At 30.9% G+C, this 24,952-nt stretch overlaps 2 protein-coding genes across 3 annotated transcripts; one reads left to right on the top strand and one right to left on the bottom strand.

Moving 5' to 3' along the window:
* Positions 1-520: 520 nt before the first annotated feature.
* Positions 521-18,400, top strand: alpha-Man-Ib (alpha-Mannosidase class I b). The gene is made up of 8 exons (XM_074172603.1): positions 521-724; positions 776-1,088; positions 4,326-4,511; positions 4,990-5,138; positions 5,199-5,387; positions 11,541-11,728; positions 13,513-13,804; positions 15,057-18,400. The coding sequence occupies exons 1-8, from the start codon at positions 632-634 to the stop codon at positions 15,414-15,416; spliced, it is 1,770 nt and encodes a 589-aa protein (XP_074028704.1). The 5' UTR covers positions 521-631; the 3' UTR covers positions 15,417-18,400.
* Positions 12,858-24,952, bottom strand: Atg13 (Autophagy-related 13). Of its 2 annotated transcripts, none has more exons than XM_023156076.2 (4): positions 24,630-24,952; positions 24,063-24,574; positions 20,870-21,137; positions 12,858-13,065 (listed from the first exon to the last, which is right to left on the bottom strand). In XM_023156076.2, exons 1-4 carry the CDS (start codon positions 24,900-24,902, stop codon positions 13,060-13,062), a joined length of 1,059 nt encoding a protein of 352 aa, XP_023011844.2. In that variant the 5' UTR covers positions 24,903-24,952; the 3' UTR covers positions 12,858-13,059. The 2 variants fall into 2 exon arrangements, with proteins under 2 accessions (XP_023011844.2, XP_023011843.2); XM_023156075.2 differs by lacking the exon at positions 12,858-13,065 and adding an exon at positions 18,474-18,759 and having other exon boundaries at positions 24,630-24,950.

Genomic DNA, 24,952 nt, shown 5'->3' on the forward strand with positions numbered 1-24,952 from the left:
AACTTTGACAATTCATAAAAGTTAGAGCCCATGTCACTCACAATGCCATCAACATGCAGACCTATATTGGATAATTTAGAAATGCACTTATCCAAAATATCACATAGATTTTCTGCTGGTAGCTGTGATTCAATGAAAAAAAAGCAATTGGTTGTTTCCAGGGAGAATAAAGTCCTCTAGCCATAATAACGCGAACATTTCTACATATGGAATTCCTCTTATTTTTGCCTCTCCAATATCTTCAAAACTTCCCAAGACTGTGGACTGTAGAGGAACTGTTATTTATTTCTATATGAATTGCAAATAATTTTCAGTATTTTATTATCAACATTTGTTTACAAAACGTAGCATGGCTCTACTCAAATTGATGTTCAAATCACAGAATACTGATTGTAAACTCTGTAGTCTGTGGTTCAAATGCTCAAATGTTCATTGAAATGTCAGTGTCAAATGGGGTTAATATTGGTATAATCATTGTAAACCGCTTTTGGCTTGTCACTTGTCATAGTTGTCAGAAGTTGTCATTGAAGTGGATAAAGTGGTGTGTCGTGTACAGATCACGATCAAGTCGAGATTATCTATGATGGGTTGTAGGTTATATAGATATGTTTTTTATATAGTTAGGTGAATTATGAATTATAATAAAAAATTATCCGATTTCATCAGAGTAGATGTTCCAACAGAGCTGTCTAATGACAAACGGAAAACAAAGAATTTGAAAAGGGTATGTTTATATATTGATAAATTTGTCTTCTTAATGACATTTATTTTATAGTATTGGAATCAGCTGTCAAAATGCCAAAGAAGCTTCATCTTCAGTATTCTTGCTATATTGTTATTAACTGCATTTTACTTGGTGTCTGGGGAAAGACAGCTTGCCATGTTAAACGGTGAAAATGTTAGAATAAAATATACGTCCAGAAATACTGGTGACTCTTCCAGAGATTCCCACTTTAATTCAGTTCCCACTGTCGATGATATAGTTCAACAGAACCAAGGATTAGAAGAACCTGGGGGAGCTGAAGTTGACAATACTGTCAACAGAAATCAAGTACTGCTGCCACCTAGAACTCAGCATCGTTTTTCAGGTAAAATAATGGTAATTGGATAAAATAAAATTTATTGAAATGTGTTTTTTCGCTAAACAGTTTTCTCCCCAATATGAAAGGCAACCATCAAACGTTTAAATTGTGTGAAAGATAAGGATCTATAAGGTCTTATCTTTCAACTTGTAGTCCCTAGCAATAATTTAATGATCACTTTAGTTCAGGTGATAGGCTAAAATGAGCCAAGTTAGCCTTGAATTCACTGCTAAAAGTTCAACACGGCTACTCCATATCAAAACACAGAATGTGAAAAAAATTTAATTTGATGAAAAATCACTTTTTGAGTTTACTTTGCCATTGAAATGTATTCAAAATATTCCAAATGTATTTTGGCCAGATGTGATGATTGTCTAAACTAAAGGCATTTTTGTTCCATATTTTTAAATATAATTAAGGTATACGTTGCAATAAAGAAAAAATAAACTTTTCATGAACAACCTAAAACCTAACATATAATACAAATGAACCACTATAAACTTGTGATTGTATTAATCACAAAAAGAATATTAACTTCAAATAATAATAAACATCATTCCATAACATTTAGACCAGTTTACCAAACGTCCTCTATATTTTCAACATCAATATTTTCTACTCAATTTAGAGCAGAATAACATACAATGAGGTTTTCTTCAGAAAAATTTGCTAAACTGAAATCCTTCTGTAAATCGTCTGAGGAGGTATATTTCAGAGGTTTTTTGTAAAACTTTTTAGTGAAAATCTCACAAAGTATTTTCTGAATACCTTATGGATTTTTAAGTACCGACCGATTCCATCATATAGTCTAAGATTCAAAGCATCCTGATTTTTTTTTAATGTTCCGTCATCTACACAAGTGAAAAAGTATTCCTAGTGTATTCTCCTTTAACATTTTTCCTGATGTTTTCATTTCTCCTACCACTTATTTGCGTCTAAAACTTTTGCTATTTTTTTTTCACTATTACCATGAAAATTATCGGTACTCATGACATGTAACCCTTTATATGATATCACTAGGTTACATTACCTAATCTAGTTTCTAGATTCACTAAATGAATCAATGATGTGTAGAGAATCCAAGAAAAAAGCAAAATGAATGGTAGATACTGTCAATAAATTGATGGATGTAGCCGTTACTACTGGGTAGGAGATTATCATGATAGATTAGAGAACTTTCTGTTTTTTTACCACTTTTATTCGTAACTAATGTCGTTACTACAGTCTTGTCCTATAAGAATATTTTAAAACAATCACAAAGAACATTAAAATAAAGCAAACTTAATAACTGGTATTTGCATTTTATAAACTCAGGGATATTCTTCCAGAAAAAATTTTGAAATAAGCCTATAAATCTTTAGTAGAATCTGTAATGTCTTATGGAATAATAGTATGGGGAACAGCGTATACTAATCAGATAAAAGTAAAGTCACACAGAAATGGACTTTGAAAGTAATACTAAGAAAATGGCGTAGATTTTCCAACGAACAGATATTTATAGAAAGGAAAATGCTCGATTTAACACATCTGTATATTTTTCATATTGCGAAATTCATTCATAAAAATAGAACACAACACCAAAAAACTTCCAACAATCACAGTACAAGACAAAAAGGTCTCAAAAATTTAAATATCCCCCGTCCTAATTCTACCCTCTATAAGAAGTCGATAGCATTTAATGGCCCTAAAATTTACAATTACATCCCAGAGTCCATCAAAAATATTTGTAGTTACAAACTGTTCTGCAAAAAGATGATATCCTTAATTTTCATGTACTCTAAATCTCTTAAAGTACTCATAGAATGAATGTCAATATACATTATATTCTGCTATTCTCTCAGTTACTCAATTTCTTATACTATTAGTTCAGTCTCTTAACATCCGATAATTTTAGATTATTTTTTTTATTATATCTATTATATTATTTAGGTTTATAATATATTATCTACTGAGTGTTCAAACACAAAATGATCTCATTCTGAGATCAGGTGCACTCAATTTGTAAAAAAAAATTCAATTTAATAATAATGTAAATATTTGAAAACTGATGCTACAGTCAATATGAACGACATATTTTTCTGATAATCTTATATTATATGTTCAGTATATAACACTGTATTTCTAGCAAAAAAAAGTTTATTGTAATTGTTTGAAAATGTACTTATCGGACGAAACTGCAGTACAACATTAGGTACAAATGTTCTTATAGGACGAAACTGCAGTACAACATTAGTTATAAATGTCCTTATAGGGCGAAACTGCATTAACAGCATTAGTTACTAATAAAAGTGTAAAAAAACAAAGATTTATTATATATTTTTCAGGTAGATACTGTGTTGTAAGTATGCCAAATTTCTAGTGAAGAAAATGATGAATAGACTGACTCTGAAAATGCTTCCAAACATGTACATATGTGCATACAATCCACTTTTTCTTTCCATGTCAGTTACTTTGTTTTGGCATTGGAAATTTCTCTTTCAAATAAATTTATTAATAATAAACTTTGAATATTTTTGTCTGCTGATCACAAGTCTGAAGTCAAATCTTGGCATTTTGCTCTGTGTTTGGAAACAAAGTCACTCAAAAGTCGAAACTATTGATAAAATCATATATTAATGAAAAGTAAATCAATCAAGGTATATTAATGGTTGTAATTATTTTATTTTATTTTTTTTATTTTCATTTAATTTTCTTTCTTATTGTTTCAATATGTTATGTCCATGATGAATTTTCATTTAGAATGAGACAGAAATTTTGCACTAGGAGTGTATTCAGCTACTCCTTATAGGATGAAACTGCAGTAACAACATTAGTTACGAATAAAAGTATTAAAAAACATAGAAAGTTTCATTTATCATTTTTCATAGTGTATTTAATATTTTCATTATGGAATTTGATTGGATCTTTTGAATCAATTGACATAGACTTTTATGATATAAATATATAAGGCTTACTTTTGCACTAAGTATCACAAATAGGAAAAGAGAGCAAAAACACTGATGAAATATCGAGATTTACTTTTCAAATTCTGAAGACTCTCTGTTTAAATGCATCATTCTGGGATTCACTGATCACTTGGCTTATGAAGAATGATCTTTGGATGATGAATAGTACATCCTTAAGTACCACCTAAAATCAAAAGGAAACAATATTTTAATTTTTCGCTGAAACACAATTTCAGTTGTTTGTATTGTAATCGCTGATTAAATAATTGTGATGTTTTATTCGAATCATTTTTTCCAGGTCCAACTACTTCAAGGCAGAAGGCAGTGGTTAAAGCATTCAAACATGCCTGGAAAGGATACAAGCAATACGCATGGGGGCACGATAACCTTAAACCAATCTCTGAGGGCTACAGTGATTGGTTCGGACTGGGACTTACGATCGTTGATTCACTTGATACAATATTTATTATGGGACTCAAGGAAGGTAATAGATTTTTTGAAAGTTGTTCAAGTTGATTTGATCTACAAGTAACATAAGTGTCATTGTGTTATTTGTACAAGCGTTAGAACAGTTTACCATGGAAAAGGAAGGAAAGATACCATTTCTGGGTGTACTGGTTGATAGAAAAACTGACAAAAAACTAGGTAACACAGTTAATTGCAAAGCTACTCATACTGATTGATATCTCAATAAGAATTCAGGACAAGAATGTGCTATGATGATTGTGCCATTGTTGTGTGTGAACCCATTGGCTCTACAGGCCAATGCAAAAAAGTGATCTGGTTTTCAATTGTGTACAATGATTTCATTGTCACGTGGTACATTATATATCAACAAGTATAATTTTTGAACGAGACATTTCTGAAGCAGCTAGAGTGTTAATGTTTTTTCTTCTAAATTTATATACTTTTCAATTTAAGTATAAAAGTATTCAGAACTGCTACATAAACTTTCATTCCAGAGTTCAAAGAGGCAAGAGACTGGGTAAAGAACGAACTGAATTTTGATATCGATAAAGATGTCAATTTATTTGAAGTTACGATAAGGGTCTTAGGTGGCCTGCTTAGTATATATCATTTTTCCAAAGATGAAATGTTTTTAGAGAAGGCTGTGAGTACATTTACTTTTTTTTCTAGTAAATTCATATTATTCCTCAAATTTTTTTTCTAGGTGGATTTGGCTGATCGGCTTCTTCCAAGTTTCGATTCAGAATCGGGAATTCCGTTTTCGGATATAAATTTGAGAACTAGAAAACCTCATGCTCCAAAATGGTCTCCTGATAGTAGTACTTCAGAAGTTAGTACAATACAGCTGGAGTTCAGGGATTTAAGTAGGGCTACAGGAGATCCAAAATATGAGGTAATTTTATAATAATAATAATAATAAATCGGCTTTATTGATAATACAAAAAAACAATACAAAGATATATTTGAAAATGAAAATAGGTTACAGGAGATTCTGGTACTCCTTGGCGAAGTCTAGCTCAAAGCTACTCTAACTCAACCAACAAGCACCACTCCAAAATGCACGCAAACATACAAAAATAAAAGCAATTAACAGTGATGGTACGAAATGAGAACCGTAAATAAAATAATAATTTGTGATTACCTTCTAAAGATAGGTGATAAATAATTTAATTTAATTGATCTGTTGTCTAAAAAGCAAAAGTTGACATTACTGACTATCATAGATATAATTTTTATATTTGTATTTGAATTTCCTGATATTGAATCTCTTCAATTGCTCAGGCAATGAATTATAGAGTTTTACAGCACCAAAAAGAAATGATCTCTGAAACTGTGCAGTGCGATGTTGTGGCATAGTTAATTTGTTTTTATGTCTAATGTTTCTTGAGTGAATATTTTCACGCAGAATTAGTTTTTGTATTAAAAGAGGAGAATGGGGAAGGGTGATCAATTTATGGACAAAACAACCCAAATGATGAATCATACGGTTTTTCATATTGTGCCAGCGGGAGTTTTTAAAGGCTTCAGAAATTGAATCATACTTACGAAGTCCATAAATTAGGCGGCAACAAGAATTTTGCACTTTTTGTATTCTTTTTTTATCTGAATCATATAAGTATGGCCCATATATGAAGTTACAGTAGTTGAAATGGCTTAGCACCAAACTATCACAGAGCATTCTTTTTAGAGGTTGGCTCAAAATAAAACGATTACAGTATAACAGTTTCAATGACATATAAGCTTTTTTCATTAAATTTTTAACATGACTAGTGAATCTAAGATCAGTGTCAAGCATGACCCCTAAGTTTGACAGGAGTCAAGATAGTGAGACCTAGTTCTAAACGGAAATTGTTTTCTGCAAATTTACGATTCTTCTGCGATCCAAAGTGCATCATCATTGTTTTATTAGGATTAACTTTCAAATCATGTTCACTTGGTAGCCCATTAATCAAATCAAGATCTGTGTTGAAGAGATTTTCTGCGTCAGCACACTCATCGATTTTAAAGTGCATGTTTAATTGTATGTCATCAGCATACGCCTATATTTTACATTTCATGATGACGAGATAATGTCAGTAGTATAAATGATGACCAATAAAGGTCCCAAAATGAAACCCTGTGGTACTCCTGATAGAATATCAAGAGGTAAGGAGTGATGACCATCAACAACAACTTTCTGAGATCGACCAATTAAATAAGACCAGATGAGAAATTAGGCAGCACTATCAAAACCATAATATTTGAGTTTCATGCAAATCAGCTCATGATTGATGGTAACGAATGCTTTCGAAAAATCTAGTAGTACCAGAGTGCTAATCATTCCCTTATCAAATCCCTCAAGAATGTCTTGTGAAATATCCTTCGAGAGCTTCTCCTTGTGAGTCAGGTCGAATAACTCCTGAAACATTTCCAATCTCTGATATTCATCGACCCCGACGGTCAGAGCGAATCTGACGGCATCCATCCTGAGCTGCTGTAGTCCTGTCTCCAGAGACCACTGATAGAGGTCGCTCACATTGTCTGGCGTCATTACGTTACAACTGATCCACCCACAGACGCAGTTGTACAGATCCTTCAACAGAAAACGATCTGACAGTTGGAGAACGTCCAAAAGGTCCTGGAGTCCGTGCTCTTCGAATGTTGGGTATTGTTGTCTTATTGGTATTGAAATATTCATTAATTTGTAAATAAATAACTCTTTCAAAAATTTTACTCATGGTTGGAAGTATACTGATAATTCTGAGATCAGAATAACTAGCTGGATCATTATTCTTGGGAATGGGTTTCCCAATGGCCATTTTCCACAAGTCTGGAAAATATGAACGTTCAAAACAACAATTGATGATATGTGTAATATATTTATCTATAAACGGGCTACAAAGTTTCAACATTCTGATTGAAATATTATCAACCCCTGAAGCTTGACTTTTAATATCATTGAGGATTTCATGAATAGCTTCTTCAGTAGCGAATCGAAATGAGAAGTTATCTTGCCTGATTAAATAATTATTGCTATAAAATTCAATATTTTCATCAATTATTAGAAACATTTTGTACGAATTGGCCAAAATAGTTGTTTATTTCATCGGGATTCGAGAGGTGATTGGGTAATGAATATTGTTTTTTTGAACGAACATTGAGGTTAGAAAGAGCATTCCAGGTTTTGCGTGGTATTTTTTCAGAACAGACAGACTTGAGATATGTCCTTTTTTCAGTTCTAACTATTGACAAGGTATAATTTCTCAATTCTTTATACCTCATACGATCATTAACAGATTTACTTTTTTTTAATTTTTGAAAGGCTTTATCACGTTCTTTCATAAGAAGTCTGAGATTTTGAGTGAGCCAAGGAGCAGGTGGTTTGGTAATTCTAACTTTTTCAAGAGGGGCGTGTCTGTCAAAAGTAAATATTAAAAATGAATTGAAATTGTACAATTTATTATCAATATCATTTTCACTTATAATTTTGAACCACGGCAACTGGTATAAATCTGATAAAAAAGTATGCAAAGTGAAATTGTCGAAACAGCGGTATGTTACAAGTTTGGGTTCTATTTTGAATTTCTTTGTTAAATATTCAACGTAAAATAGCCTGTGATCTGAAATGCCTTGGGATGATAAAGTACCAGATCTTACAACATGATTATTATTACTAACGAAAATCGGATCAATGAGCGTGCTAGAAAGGTTGGTGATTCTAGTAGGCTCATTAAAAATTTGTTCTAAATTGTAACATTCAAAGCAGTTGAGTAGGGGATTGGGAAGTTTGAAAAGGTCAACGTTGAAGTCTCCCATGTATATCACATCCTCAGATACAAACAGTGTATAAAATATCATCAAGGTCACCAATCATGCTCAAAAAATTAGTATTTGGAGGCCTATAAAATACCCCTAAGGCCAGACTCCTACATCCAAGTTTCACTTCAATAAAGATGAATTCAAGAGATTCTTCAACCACAAAATCAAAAGTTATTTTGTTGTACTTCAAATCATTTCTAAGATAAATTCCGACACCCCCACCTCTCCCTTTTCTATCTTCACGTATGAACTTGTAACCATAAATTTGAACAAGTTAGAATCAAACTAATCGGTCAGCCACGTTTCAGAGACCATTACAATGTCAAATTTGTTCTCATGTATAAGTACAATGAGGTCATTAAAGCCTGTAAAAATTGACCTGAGATTCAGATGAGCAATTTTTATAACGGAAACGTTAAATTTCAAATTCGGGAAAAGCAGATTGTTTACTCATTAATTATATCCATGATATAAGTATTGAAAATAAAGAAATACGGCAAATATTTTTTTTAATATAACAGAGGAAAAACGGATGAAATAGATCGGTAATGTACAAAGATTTTCAAAATGTAAGAGATATAATTTATTATTAGTAACAGATCAAACAAAGAATCAATTATATATCAAAAGTAAATAACAGAAAGAGGAAGAATACCGAAAACACTTTTCAGTTATCTTTATCTGCTATTCTAACAACTTGTTTTCTGTTTTGTAGATAACTTTCAAATAATTTCGAACGTATACCTCTGACTTCATTATTGTTCAGTGTTTGTAATAGTAATTGGTGGTCAACCGTATCGAAAGCTTTTTTTAGGCCGATTAACAGGCAAAGTGAAGGTTTTCCTTTTTCTAAGGATTTGTGTACTATTTCTGTTAGTTCAAGTATCGCATCTTCGGTAGATGTTTTTTCTTTGAATCCAAATTGTTTGGTCGAAATAAGTTTATATTTATTGATAAATGAACATAATCTTTTCTTCACTAATTTTTCGAAGATTTTTGAGAGGTGGGTAATAAGCGAAATAGGTCTATAGTTACCGATTTGGGTTTTATCACCTTTTTTATGGATAGGCGTGACTATTGTTGTTTTGAGAGCGTTTGGCCAGATACCAAGTGACAAACATCTATTTATTATGAATACTAAGGGTTCTAAAATGAATTTTGAAATAGCTTTCAAAACTTCCGCTCTGATTTTATCGTTCCCTGGTAATTTATTATTTTTTAATTCATTAATAATAAAATTTAACTCATTTTTATCCGTTGGAATTAAAACTAAGGAGTTAGGTATATTAATAGTGATTGGGGTGTAGTTGGGGTTCCTAGGTGTTTTGATCGATAAACTCTTTCCGACGTCTACAAATTTATTATTGAATTCATTGGCTATGTCTTTTAAAATTTTATATGTTCTACTTCAATGATGTATTGAAAATCATAACCGTTTTTTATATATACTATGGTACCATCATTTTGATTAAATTCTCCCTGGTTGTAAATAATTGAGTAATTTGGAAGGTTATATAAACTTTTTTCTAAAATTTTCTAGTTTCTGTTAAAACTAGGCAGTCAAAGCTAGTTTTGACATTTTGAAGAAAAATTTTGAATTCATCAATATTTTTATCAAAACTTCTTATATTATTCTTATATTATCTTATATTCTTCTTGTTGTTAAATATTAAAATTCTCGTCAAACGGCGGCAAAACTGAATTACTAGTGGCCTTGGTTTCTTGACTTGAGCAGTTTTTTCTCCTAATCTATATATCTGACTGATATCGTGTTTAGTGATATCGGTTCTCATTTTAGCAGACAAAAAATTCGAGATAATATCAAATTGATTTAAATCTCCCTCATTAAGGCCATGAATGACAAGATAATTGAAGTTTCTTTGGATTTCAAATCTATTTACTCTTGAAGTCACTTCTATTACGTCTTTACGTAAAGACTCCAGGTCATTTTTTAAATCCATGAGGGAACTATTCATATTTTTTTCAAAGGAATTTAGCCTTTCAAGAAAAACTTCGATATCAAGATTAGTTGTACTTGCTGTTTGTTTTGTTGGGATATTATTCCTGATCTCTTGAAGTCCCTTCTGGAATTGTTCACTAAACTTATCAACACGGCAGTTGTGTTCTTTTACAGTAATGGAACCTCCAGGCATTTCGAGAAGTTATAACACAGTTATTAAACGGTTATAAATGGCAGTTCTGTATATATGGATGAGGAACAATTCAACCTAGCACTGACAAACTAATAAATTTGTTAAATGTATCGGAGCGAACACAAAACATCTACTCAGTACGGCGGACCATCACTTTCTCCCAATTTCAATGTGAATTATTTTTCAAATTGAAATTTATTATTTAGCATTTGCCATTCACTTGATATGGTTTTTGAATTTTCTATGCATGCATAAACATACTTCCCCACAATTTTCCAAATGATTGGCAGATGTTAGGATTTCCATTATGTAATAAGGTGTACAGAGATGAAGCCTAGAAATAAATATATAATGTTTGAATAATATTTTTTTAAATATGAAAAAGAAAAATAATGGAGAGATAATGCAAGTATGGATTTTTATCAGGGGACATATGCAAAACTTTTGATAAATAAATCATAACAGTTTACCTAAAAAAATTGGTAGCAGAGATAAAGTCTTCACCTGGTATCAAAAATTGTTTATCTGAAAGAAATCAAGTTGAATAGATGAGGCATGCCACATTTCATGTGGCATGCCTAATCTATTCTTGGACTTACATTTTTGCTCATTTACATAAATTCAGTATCAAAATTAAATTTAGTGAATTAGATTATTTGTTGATGACACAACTATGGTCTATTTTTGTAAAAATGTCAGTGTTGTAATGGAGTCACATTGGCTGAAACGGTGGTGCAAAGGTGGGCCTCCATGTAATATAAACCATATAATTAGCCAGTTGATGAATATCATTTTGAAGGCTTGACAACATTCAACTGACAGACAACATAAAAATAAAACCACTTCGCATATTTCTTGTAAATTTTCCTTACAAGACTTATTTTATTTTCAAGTAATTTTTTTTTTCAAACACATTAATATAATTCAGTCAGTCCAAAACTGAATTTCATTTTTCAATATTCGTTTTTCTAATTACAGTTTCATAACAATTGTACAATTCTTTAGATAGTGAAAGCACCACTTATCAACCACATTTTTGATCTAGTTATATTGTTGCTGTTGAATGTTTTAATAACGTTACCATTTTATTTCAGATTGCAGTGGATAAAGTATCGAGGTTGCTTCATAAACTGGAAAAGAAAGATGGTTTAGTTCCAATATTCATCAATGCAAATACTGGTCAATTCAGATCGTATGCTTCTATTACTTTAGGAGCTAGAGGTGATAGTTATTATGAATATTTACTTAAACAGTGGATTCAAACTGGTAAATCTATAGACTAGTGAGTATTATTGAAGTTTCATATATACTTCTGTTCTTTGAAAGAACCAGGAGTGTTTAGATCACAATATGTCACATTAAAGAACAGAATCGTCAGTGCTTATATCCGTTAGTTTATGCATATTCAATGTCTTGTTCAAATTTCGAGGCTTTTATTGTCTCACGGGAAACTCTACAATTATTGATTTAATTAAAAGAATTATGTAGAAAAAAGCATGGTATTACTCACAAAAGAGGTTAAAATAAAGATAGCATAAATGTAAGATTGTTTTGTTTGGTAGTTGAACTTGAAACTGAAGCGGTCCCGCCGATTGTTGTCTTCATCAAGTTTGTTTTTGTAGAATAATCAATGAGTTACGGTGAACCCAAATTCGTAAGATGGGCTATTTACTTATTCTCAAATTAAATAGATAAAAGCAATACCTCATTAAAAGGTTAGACTGTTCGGAGCACAAGTTATATCGTTTCTACCAGTTTGTGGACTTGGATCGGATGCACAAATTGATGATGTATGGGCATCCATTGAATGTAACTGGCCGGTATACTAAATAAAAATCTTTATCAAAACTTACTAACACTATAATGAGAAAAAAAACATTTTTATGTTTCGTATGTGAATTTTTTCATCAGTAGTTGTTGAGACTATTTCGACAATGCTTTAGGCATATTGAATATAAGCAGGTCTTATCAAAAGAAATTATTAGTTCTCAAAATAAAAGAAAGACTGACAGTTTTCGAGTTTCTTTTGATTCGGCAACGTCTGAAATTTTACTATCAGTTAAGCAACTTACAAAATGAAATGTTACTAGTTTCATTGCTGTTGAGCGCATTTCAGTGGGAATTTTAACGTTATGTTGGATATACAAAATTACCAAAAATGACGTCATTCTCTTCTTAACGTGAACAGCCTATACCATGGAATTGAGGCTCTTTAATCATCTATAGGATATTCCCGTTAAGAAGAGAATGACGTCACAAGATGACAAGTTACGGCATTGCCAACGTGCACTATTTCAAACTTTTAATTTTTTTTGCTCTGTTGATTCATTTCATTGCTATTAACCTTATTCACTATCAAATTACATAGTTGAAATTCAGTTAGAGTCGCACTTCAATTTTTTTTTCATAATAAGTAATGAAAAATAAAATACTTTATTTTAATTCGTTTAATTGTATATATTTTTTAATTACAACTTCTCTATCTCAATATAATTTTGTTTTGTTCGGTATGTTGAATAGTTTCAGCCCATACCTACATCAGGTGAACCTTTTTTTAAATCTTCTTTCCATATAGCCCGGGATTTGTCAGCTGAAGTGCCATCTCTTCCCACATTATTCCTTTAAAAAATTTTGGTTAATCCCCAAATATGTTTGATGGGATTAAACATACAGTGATACGGTGGAAGACGAAGCACTTGATGCCCATATTTTTCTGCAAGCTTATCACTTCTGAAATTTTATTATCAGTTGAGTAACTTACAAAATGGAATTTTACTAGTTTCGTTGCTATTGAACGCATTTCATTGGGAATTTTAACGTTGTTGTGTTGGATATACAAAATTACCAAAAATGACGTCATTCTCTTTTTATCGTGAATATCCTTTACCACCATGAATAAATAAGTAAATTTAATAGTAATTTTAAATCCATTATAATGAGATATCAAGTAAATGAACTGATTGATTACTTGCAAAATATTTCACCTTTACTGAGAACATCCCAGATTGTCTCCTTAAAAAACACCTCCTTTAACTCCAAATAAAATTAATACATGTGAAATTTCAGTTTGAAGGATGATTTTATTGAAAGTATAGATGGGATAGAGAAACATCTTTTAAGAGTTTCTGTTCCAAAGGGATATACTTTCATCGGTGAACTCCTGGGAGGAGGTAGAGATTTCAAACCAAAAATGGATCATCTTACTTGTTACTTACCAGGAACTTTGGCTTTGGGAGTTCACAACGGTTTACCAAAGAAGCATCTTAGGCTTGCCAATGATCTCATGAAAACCTGTTATCAAACTTATGTCCAGCAACCTACATTCCTAGCACCTGAGATTACTTATTTTAATATACAGGTGAGTACTTCTGAGAGATTTGTTTTTTTTTTTGGAAAATTCACACCATGTTCACAGTAATGCTCGAGTAGAACTGAAAATTGTAGAATCGCAGTGTGCTATAATACTAGTGGAAAATTAAACAATTTTCATTGTGAAATTATGCTTCAAAGGTTATAAACAATGATTTTATACGATTTCCTTCATGGCCTAATTCAACAATACTGGTTCAACTGACATCATTTTAGTATTTATTTTTTGCACGGGATCATCCCTTTTATGATAGTACAATATCAAATATAATAAATATTCATATACAATTCAAAAATTAAAGAAAATACTAAAAATGTAAAAGTGAGAGTCAAATTGAACTCAAGTTTATGAAAATGAGTAAAAGCGGTAAGATAAACAGAATTATACAATTAAACATACAAAGATAAATAGGGAGAATAATATAAAGTATATATATATATAATATATATATATATATATATATATATATATATATATATATATATATATATATATATATATATATATATATATATATAAAGTAATAAGCATATACATTAAAAGTTTGGTGTATAATTAATTTTTAAGTCGCTCTCAGAGACATTTGAATTTTGGCAGGCCTATACCTGTGATCTCTACATGTAGATTTTTGTCATTTAACTTTCTAAGTAAATAAACGTTCGATAGACGAGTGCCTTCCATAATTTGTATAATGGAAGAAAACATGAAACATGTCATTATTTCTGAGAGTTCTCTTTGGCACATTTAAGTGAATCATATTGGTAATTACTGTACCTTTTTATAACTAGATTGCTAAATTCAAGCAAGGCCATCAGGAATGAATCTCCTGAATGTTATTGGCCGTTCAAAAAGCGTTGATGTTGTATAAACTGTGATAGAGAATGATCAACATGTTTACGGGGAATTGTTGATATTGTGTACATTTAATTAAATATTCAGTTGAGCTACTCTGTAATATGTATTGTTATTACATATGGATATTGTTTTTAGAACTTTAAATGTGTAATTATCTGAACATAACATTGATAATTCATTATCACCTTCATTTCCATAAAGTCCTTCATCCATGTCAGTTTGACAGTTTCACAATAAAACTCGTCTAGGCTATAATATCCTTTGACTTTTCACAAATTTATTAAAATCATAGGGAAAGTGCAGTATTTTATAATTTATGGTAATTCATTGCACATTTTGATATGTAAGTTATCAGTAATGTTTTAGATTCATTAATTTATTTCAGGGTGAAAATCCAAACGACCTACATGTAAAATCAAATGATGCTCACAATCTTCTTCGACCAGAATTCATCGAAAGCCTCTGGTACATGTATCAGTTCACAAACGATTCCACTTATCAAGAGTGGGGTTGGAAGATCTTCCAAGCCTTTGAGAAATATACCAAAGTCGTCAACGGATATACTTCCATAGGCAACGTCAAAAATACTGCTAATGTGAGACCGAGAGACATGATGGAATCGTTCTTCCTTAGTGAAACATTGAAGTATTTGTACTTGTTATTTAGTGACGATCCAAAATTATTAAATTTGGACGAATATGTTATCAATTCAGAAGCTCATCCACTGCCCATACATCTGAGTTGATTATTCCTCATTTGATTTTACTCTGAATTTCTCTAGTCCTTGCTCTTTACTTTCAAAGTAAATGTAGAGATCAGAAATCATGGGATAGTGTATTTGATTGTTGTGAATTACAAGTAGAACACACCATTACAATGTCAAAATATGTTATATACTTATGATGTTCAAGAAATTAGTAACAAAGCATTATCATTCAAGTAATAACATCTTTTATAAACTAGTCAAAAAGTAGTGGGTTTAGTGGTATACCAATTCACTCCTGAAGCCTGATGAAACATTTAATATTCACATTTTTGTTACTATGATTTCTTAAAGCACAATGATCAATGGTTTTTCTGAGTTTAATGCTTAAATTTAAAAACCTAGATACTCCCCAGTACATCGATGACAATTTTTGGAAAAGATAGGTTTTGGCTTTCTACTTCTCCATCTTGATACAACAGAATGTGGTAATCTTCCAAAAATTAATCTCCTAAAAATATACTCCTTTCATTTTAAATTGATGACAATATTGTATTGAAGTAACAATAAAAAGCAATATATACATTTAACACCTATTCAACGAAATAGACTCAAAAATGTGTTCATCTATAGTTGTCTGTATAAGACACTTTTCGGTTATTTCTACTCTGAAGCAATAATACTATGAAGTCTTATATTCATTAAAAAAAAATCTACAATTGACATGCAGGGACAGTCATTGAAATACGAACAAAAAATTATTTATAAATTCTGAAGTATTTTGACAAAAGTGTTATGCTTTCGATGAGGTCATTTTATCCACCTTCCAAGAAACTATCTATCAATTCCTGAAGTATACCATTAATCCTTGAATTTTAACTATTGCAGATAGACCATATGGTCAATACTTGATTATGTTAAATTTTTGGGTAGTATTTACATTATACATTAGTTTATTCGTTATATTTTTGGTAAATTTTAGGGATTGTTTTACTCATTTGCATATAAACAATAAAAATTATTTTTTCACCATGCAAAATATATTTTAATTTTTGTTTGAATGTGATGGATAATGTTCTTGTTGAATGTTAGAAGTGCAATTGTCTAAAAAAGTATTGATAGATTTGAAATCTAAGAGAAGATAAAGAAAGATGTTGCTTTGAAGATAACTTCTTCAATTCCATTTTATGTTGCAATGACCTTTTGTTTTCTTTACAAATTAGCTTTCCTCGTCTTCTACATTGTATAATATCTTCATTGGTGTTTGATATTATTTTTACCCTTTTGTTCAACTAACTCGTCCAAATATTTTGGTCTTGGTACTGTCAATACGTCATTTATCTTCTCTTGAATGTATTTTTTTATAGAGTGGAAAATTGAATCTCTAACATTCAATACAATTTAATTTATATTATATTTTACCTGTTATTCGAGTGTTTGATACGATTTTTAAAATCAAAGGTTGGAATTTCGTTTTCAAGTTTTATAATTCATCATATCAAAGTATAATAATGCTGGAAGTACACAATCAAAATTTTTCATATTTTTTAATCTTTCTGTTCCATTTCATACCCACCATAATTTCAATAAAAAAATACCAAGTCCAACTATAAGAAAGTATTTTTAATCTTCAACAATCTGAATCGAAGTGGGAAATCTATTGAAGTACAAGAAGGGTGCAACTATAGCTTACTACAAAATATATGCTAGATCAATAAAAAACCTGCCTGTATTATACATTTGTTTACAAAAAAAAAATGGCAAACTCATCTTTGAATTATAGAAGATAAAGTGCTATATTAGTGCAGTGTAAAATATAACTTTTTAGTATTCGTTTTGATGTCAAATATCTTAAGTATGCTATGATTTTCATGTTTTTTGAATATCTAGACAAATGCAGTAAACACCAGTGAATAGGATGTACTATTCTAATATTCTTATCTTTGCTATTAATTGATGTTCATTCTTATGAATTCTCAATGCAGGTATTTTGCAAATTGAGTTATTTATTTTTTACATTGTGTGCGATGTTTTTGTATTCATATTTGTTCATTTTTGTGTCAAGCATATTTCTTTTGAATATTTTTCCTTCATTATACTTGTTTCCTTAGATTATAAATAAACCCCAAATTAGAATTATCAGAAGTGTCCGACCTACAAATTGATCTTATTCATATACTGTTTTAGTGATAACATTTTTAATTATGAATAAAAATTCAGAACGGATTCAATGGGAAGGAAGAGATTATTCTGAGAATTACGCGATGAGAATCTTGATATTTGAATTTATGTAGCATATCGAAAAAATTGCTATATGTAACAAATAAAAACAGTAGAAATCATACAAAAGTTATTCTTTTTATACTATATTCAATTATGTTTAATGGGAAGGGTTGTTTTTTTGATTTTAATTTAAAATATAACAAGAAATAATTGGTGGTTTACCTTTGAGAGGTTGTAGTCTTTCATATATTTAATTCAAAAATCCATGTTGTAGCTAGTAGAATGATATTCCTTCAGGTGAAAGTCTTCAGTTTACTATGAATATTCTTGATAATACCTTAACATTTAAAGCAAGAAATGTATTAGCCCCAACTAATATGTATTTAAAAAAACATAATAGAAGTTGAAGTGGCACATGTTTGAATAGTATTTCAGATATATTTTGAGAATTTTTGAGTTTCATTTCAATACTAGTATTTCATCCAACTTTCAATACACTGAGCTACAAAATATTAATTATAACTTGATTATTTTGTAATCGTCGTGTTTTAAAATATTGTGAATTATGAATTTGTTACATATTAATATATGACTAGATCATATTTTTGCTCAAAAAAATTGATTAATTCATAGTCATGAAAAAAATTTGATTTTACTCATTCAGCCTGAATATACACAAATTTCATTATTTTTTAAGAAAAATATGTTTATAGAGAAATTTTATTTTATTCATAAACAGCACAACTTTGATATATTTATTGTTGTTAATATGATGGAAACTGGCATTAAATTTTTTATTGTTACTATGTTTTATTTTACAAATATTACCCTTCTTCATCTTTGCTATCGTTTAGTTCTGAACATTCAGAAAAGTAATTTTTCTAAAAGCATTTTATATTTATTAAACATTTTATATTTACATACAACATTAATATGTATGGAAAAACTAATTTCAGTCTTCGTCGTCTGACGATTTATATAACTTCTCAAAACATTTGTCGAATTTGGTCAAATCAGACTCGAATGTCTCCAATTGTTTCGCAACCTCTGATTCATCGGGGGGAGGGAGGTCACCAAAATCCTCCAGCGAGGGAGCAGTTTTCCATTGTTGAATGAAATCTGCTAATTCTACCGAATCCTTGGAACTGGCAAACGGGCAATACTGTATGACAACAAAATGAATTGAATGAATTCCTAATTTTGAGAAGAGGTATAGTGAAATTTGTTTAAATTCAAATAAAATATATAGTAAAAACCTAATTATTACAGTTTATTGCATGAATTTCACTATAAAGGGTTTTACAAAAACCGTGAAACGTGTTTCGCTATACAATAGCTTCCTAGCTTAATTTACGCTTGAGGGAGCTATTCTATAGCGAAACGCGTGTCGCGGTTTTTTGGAAAACCCTTTATAGTGAAAATCATACAATAAACTGAATTGATTAGTTTTAATATCAAGTATCGGCCAGCTCTATTCAGCCACAAATATATAATTGTAAAAACGAAAACAAAGAATTTCATTATCTAAAAAAGTATTAACAGATTTGAAACCCATGATAAAAAAGTGATATGTTAAAAATGTAGGGCCGACATATTCGGATGATATTCAAACCTGGATCCTCACTTTCAAGGTCAACTTTAGTGCGAATCAAAGGGAACATGAAACTTCATGTTCAACTATGTATTTAAATCTACAATTGATGTGGCCCTTAATCCTACTTTACCATAACCAGGAACAATGACATAGATATAGAAGGACTAATTTGTGTTTTCTTATATGTCTCCTTTGAAATTATTTGAATTTATTTTTATGACTGATATATGTGTCCATTTTCTAACTTATTTAACATAAGATAAGTTTTGTCGATAAGAATGTTCGTTCTAACAAAAAATATTTCTCTCTCTACCTACTTCCTTCGAGGTTCCCATTTAAAAATTGAAGTTCATTAATTTATATATAGGGGCAAGTCCAATTCAGATATAAGTAGTACAGTGCTATGTAGTACTTGATGCAATACAGTGGATTAAAAGTAAATTATAAGAATAATATAATTTCGAAGTAACAAGTAGATTATTTAAAAAAAATTAAAATGTATAACAATATGAACTAATATAATTCTTACAGGCAAATAACACTAGACATAATACAACAACACAAGCAGAGAGTATTAGATGGCTAGGTGAAGAATATGGTTTTTTTAAGTGGGAAAATGATATATTAAAGATTTGAAGGTTATTTAAAGAGTTAGCCAATCAAAGAGTTCTGGGAATAAGGTTGTTATATGAATAATTGAATCTGTGAAAAGAAACGTAAAACGTTTGCACCTGTCTAGTTGAACGACTGAGGACGTGTAAAGATATTTTTGGGAGAAGCTCAAGGCTGATACTGAGTCCGTTGATAATTTTGAATACAAGTATTAAATCTCTATGTATAGTCATAGTATACACGCATCTTGAAGGCAATATATCGTAGGAAATTGTGCTGTACAGCCTCGAGTTTCACTTTTTGTGTAACATAAGTTGACCTTGAAAAGGAAATGCGGTTGAAGGCCATATCCAATTTGTCTCCTTCTCAAGAGTTTGAAATTATTTGGAATATTTTTTTTTTGTGAGGATGTGATGAACCTAAAACTTGTTTCTCTGCATTTTTGCCTGAGTACATTTTCCATATTGGCAGCCCCTTCAATCTATTTTATCTATTGCATCTTACACACCAAGCCAATTTCTCGGTCTGCCGTGTATTTAACAATACAGACCACTGAGTTGGCAGAGATTCATCCCTTCAGAGTTGTGATAGTCTAGTTTTCACGGTTTCATTTTTTATCCAATAGATATTGAAAACTGTTTGAATCTACAAAACATAACATTTCACAAATGACCATAAACAACTAACATAATTTGTAATAAGTGTCCATATCTAGACAACTGTTCATACATTCTGACCTAAGTGGATACCGCATTGGCGCAGTGCTATCTGGAGTCTTACATTTTTTTCAAATATTTTGGTAGAAATAGGGAATTCAAAGACAGTCATTATTGCACTTATAAACATATATCTATGCCTAAAAGGTAACATTTCTGACCCAGTGCCAGATTCCACTTTGGCGCGAATGTATTAACATCAGTTCCAATGCTACAGAAGGCAACGTGATAAAGACTATCAGGGAGCTATGTTTCAGATCACACCAAAAATTATATTCAATACATTTAACGATTCCTTATTCTTGTAAAAAAAAATATTTTTATTTTACATAATAAACAATGAAATTTACCAGTGGCACCATAATGTAGTCATCGTTTGATTCAGTAGAGGACTCCATTTTTAGCAAATCCGGTTTAGATTCTTCGCAATTTTCATTTTCGTCTAGTTCTTGTTTTTCAATTTCTGCACTGTCAGACTTTTCATCACTTTTTTCTACAGAAAGTCCCCCGAGAGGAATGAGGGGTATAAGCAAGTGGACAGAATCTTCCAAAGTCTTTACCTGTGATGGGTTGACAAATGCTCCTGGCATCATTGGTTTCTCAAGATCGACTTTGTGACTAAAAAAGAAGTAAGCACATATTATTAGCATGAGTTAAAACTGATTCATCCTAATTATGAACAATCATTAAAAATATAAAAAAATGTTTGTTCAATTTAACATTTTCACGAGGTTTCTTTACTAATATCAGCTAATAATTTATGACAAATATAGTTATTTATTTGACTATGTAACTCATACATGATATGGTTTATAGCAAGTCAGTCAGCGAGGATCAAGAAAGTCCTACAATAACATTATCTACCATAGCATCTATATGTATAAAAGTCACTGAATATAAAATTTATCACATTCCCAACTACATATTCTTCGAACAATAACTTCATTCAAAATGTCCAATGCTCGAAATCTGTACCATCGAACTGACAAATTCCTAACTTATCATCTAGCCTATAACCTTTCTTAATGTTGGGTTGACGAAAATTGAATGTTTCATTTGAGATTTTGCTGGTATTTTATTTTGTTCACTTAAAGTATGCCTCAGTGTATTCAAATCCAACTTTCAAAAACAGTATCAAACAAAAACGGCCATCGTCGAATTCCTAGCACCGAATTTTAAGCTGACGGAATTACAGTTGACTCGTGATAGTCGACGCTGCGCCGTATGAGTCATCGGTTTAGTGTAGTTGGTCTTATCTTAACCTATAAAACCAATTCATGTTGTGTTATGATTTCAATATTGAATAAATTTCTCTTCTTTTCTAAAAACTAAAGCCTGACTTCATTACATAAAAATTCATCATCAACTAGATTTCCAAATTTATACACTGCAAATTCAATTAAATAGAGCCAATCTTTGATAATTCAACATTTTTGGTAATCCGACACCCCCGCGGTCCCGTAGTGTCGAACTATCGCGAGTCAACTGTAATAAACTGTTACGTTGGCAAAAGTAAACTGATTGAAATGGCGCTTATTTCGAGTAATCACTGAGATATTACAGTTTGAAGTAGACTCATAAAAACGGACAAAACTTTTGAAGCAACCTAATATCATCCAAAAAGGAAATTGCATAGGGGTTTCCTTAGGGATCAATCCTAGGACCCGTTCTACTTATTATTATTTATGTTAATAACATTAATCAATAGTAATTGTCGTAACATTTTGAATATGCTGATGATACCGGATCAGACATTTTCAAAAGGCTCAGGATTATTTCAGGAATTGTGTCCAAATAATGATAACACAAATTAAATCACAACCTTATTCTGGATAGTTTAAGGGTGAAATGTTTGGAAGTAACATTTCACAGTACTATGTCCTATGGAATTCTGTTATGAGGTGGATCTGCATATAAAAGTTCTTATAATACAAAAAAGGCTATAAGAGATAACAAATTCAGAATTTGATGAAAGTTTTTATGTGATTCAAAATAGATATGATACCCAGATATAGATCTGTTATAGTGCTATTCTTTGGCTTATCCAAGAATCCCAACTCTTTCAGATTTTTTGTTTATTGAATATTACAAGTCGATCCCAAACAAGTGGAAGGAACCGAATCTAGTTGGGTTTTCCAAAAAGGTAAAAAGTTTTCTGAACAAAATTGTATTTTATAAAGGTGAAGAAGAATATTACAAATTCATCCCAAAGAAGTGGAAGGAACTAAACTTTGTTAGATTTTCCAAAAAGTTAACAAAATCTATAAATAAATTTGTATTATATAAAAATAAAGAGTTTATAGATTCATTTAATGAAATGACGGTGCGATTTCAAGTTTTTTGTTATGTAATACAATATGTTTCTTAAACGGTTTGTCACAAAATTTTATGTGTTGATATTTTTAAGCTTTGAAGTTCTTGTAAAATTACATAAAAATAGTCAATCTCGTTTAAACTATTCATGTTTAGTTATTAAAAATAGCTCAAAATACTGTTTACAATTTTTGACTTGTCACACAATCTCTAGTCTACAAACAAATAGTTGTTCTGCCAAAGATTTTTATCACGTTTTATTTCTTTGTCTTCACACCATAATTTTAACAAAAGTTAGACCAAATATTACAAAAGTAACATGAAATTTCATAACAGGAAATAAAATGTTTGCATTGATAATTCCGGCCTATAATAGAGTTTCACTATTAACCGTGAAATGTTCTGCAGTATGTGATTGTGAAAAGAGGTATCATTTTAAATTTTTCATTTCCAGAACTGAGTTTCTGAAAACTATCCATTTTTTAATATTTTGAATCATGAGTAACTGGATATCCGAAAGTAGATCAAAGTTTTGACTCGCAAAAAAATTGTGAAAAACTAGCAAGAGCCCTCAAAACAAATAATTGCAAATGTTTCAAAGAAATTTAATTCCATTTTGTTAGCTTCTTGAGTGGAACCTGAGATGAAATTTGTTCTGCTGCAGGTTTGAGGGGTCAGTGTACTCTTGGTTGGGATAAAAGGAACCAATAAACCTACTCTATATAATATTGTATGTCATTGGAAAGCCTTTGATAATATTGAAGCTCTTCAGATTTCTACCTAATCTTTTCGCAGTGTGTTCAACTGAGCAATATATACCTACTGCATTGGAGTTGACGCTCAATCGAGCAGGTAGTACTTCTTATGTCATTATAGTGTTGTATGAACCTTATTACATCGTGAAATATGGTTCCTAAAACCTCTGCCAAAAAGCAAACAGGGCTTTCAACATCATAGACAAGATGCCAATAAGAACCTTGTTTGAAGGTGCAAGGTTCATGAAAATCTGCAGGCTCGATTACATAGCAACTGAAGTGCCGCTATGGCAACTCAGCATAGTTACAAATAAAATTTAAATAATCCATTCGAAAACATTCTCAGGAATTTTGTCTGAACTCGTTACAATATACAAATATTTCAAGCACATAAAGTTTCTACAGAGGTTCCAGTTCTTTCTGTTAATATTAGTATACAGTACCAAATCAGAAACTATGCAACATAATCACTTACCAATCATCTTCTTTTCCACCTTGATTTTCTAAATTGGTTTTAGGTTGATTATTTATATTTCTTTCAGTATGTGTTGGGGAAAAGGTCAGCTTAGTTCGGTAGGAGACCGATAGATGAAATGTTCCAACATCAGAAGTAATTTGACCTATGCGTATACGTTTGTAATCCTCACCTAGACATTGTTCTTGTGGTTGTCCCATATATATTCTATAACACATAACATACGAATCGGGACCCTGCATTCGAGAAAGTTTATAAGCTGGAACAACTCTTGTTACTGACAGCAAAGATTTCAATAAAGTTCCCATTCGGTTATATACTATATTCGAAGGAACAGCTTCAGTATTTTCAGGTGATAAACTAAGACACCATGCCTCTAGAACCATTTGATCGCCTTCAGTCGTTTTCAATGAAATCTCTACACACATACGAAAATGTGAAAATTTCTCGCCATTTAAAACTCGTTTTGTCTCTAACAAAACTTCTGATGAGTCTTCGATATTCAAGTAAAACTGCAAAATATTGTCGTCTTAAAATCATTATTGATAAAAAGAAATCATTTTATACCCAAAAAGTACCAGTCACATCTGGTCTTGATTCTTTATTATGTTTTATGCCAAGCCGCGATTGCACAATAATTTGAGTTGCCTTAAGGGCAAAATACTTTGCATATTTCTGTTGCTTTTCTATATTCGCCTCCGATTTCATGATTGTATACACTTCAAGTACTTGAAGAACATGTGCTTTTTTAAATACCAAAATAACAATAACAACGCTTGTAAATAAATGAAAATGGATGACAGATGAATCTTCGCTACAAAATTTAATTTGTTTACACATGCAAAGAGTACACAACTACCAAGAGGCGAATGCTTGGTCGGAACCTCTGA

Source organism: Leptinotarsa decemlineata, unplaced genomic scaffold (assembly GCF_025532065.1).
Source record: "Leptinotarsa decemlineata unplaced genomic scaffold, Ldec_3_MD MMD2_tig00000133_RagTag_RagTag, whole genome shotgun sequence".
Classification (NCBI taxonomy): domain Eukaryota; kingdom Metazoa; phylum Arthropoda; class Insecta; order Coleoptera; family Chrysomelidae; genus Leptinotarsa; species Leptinotarsa decemlineata.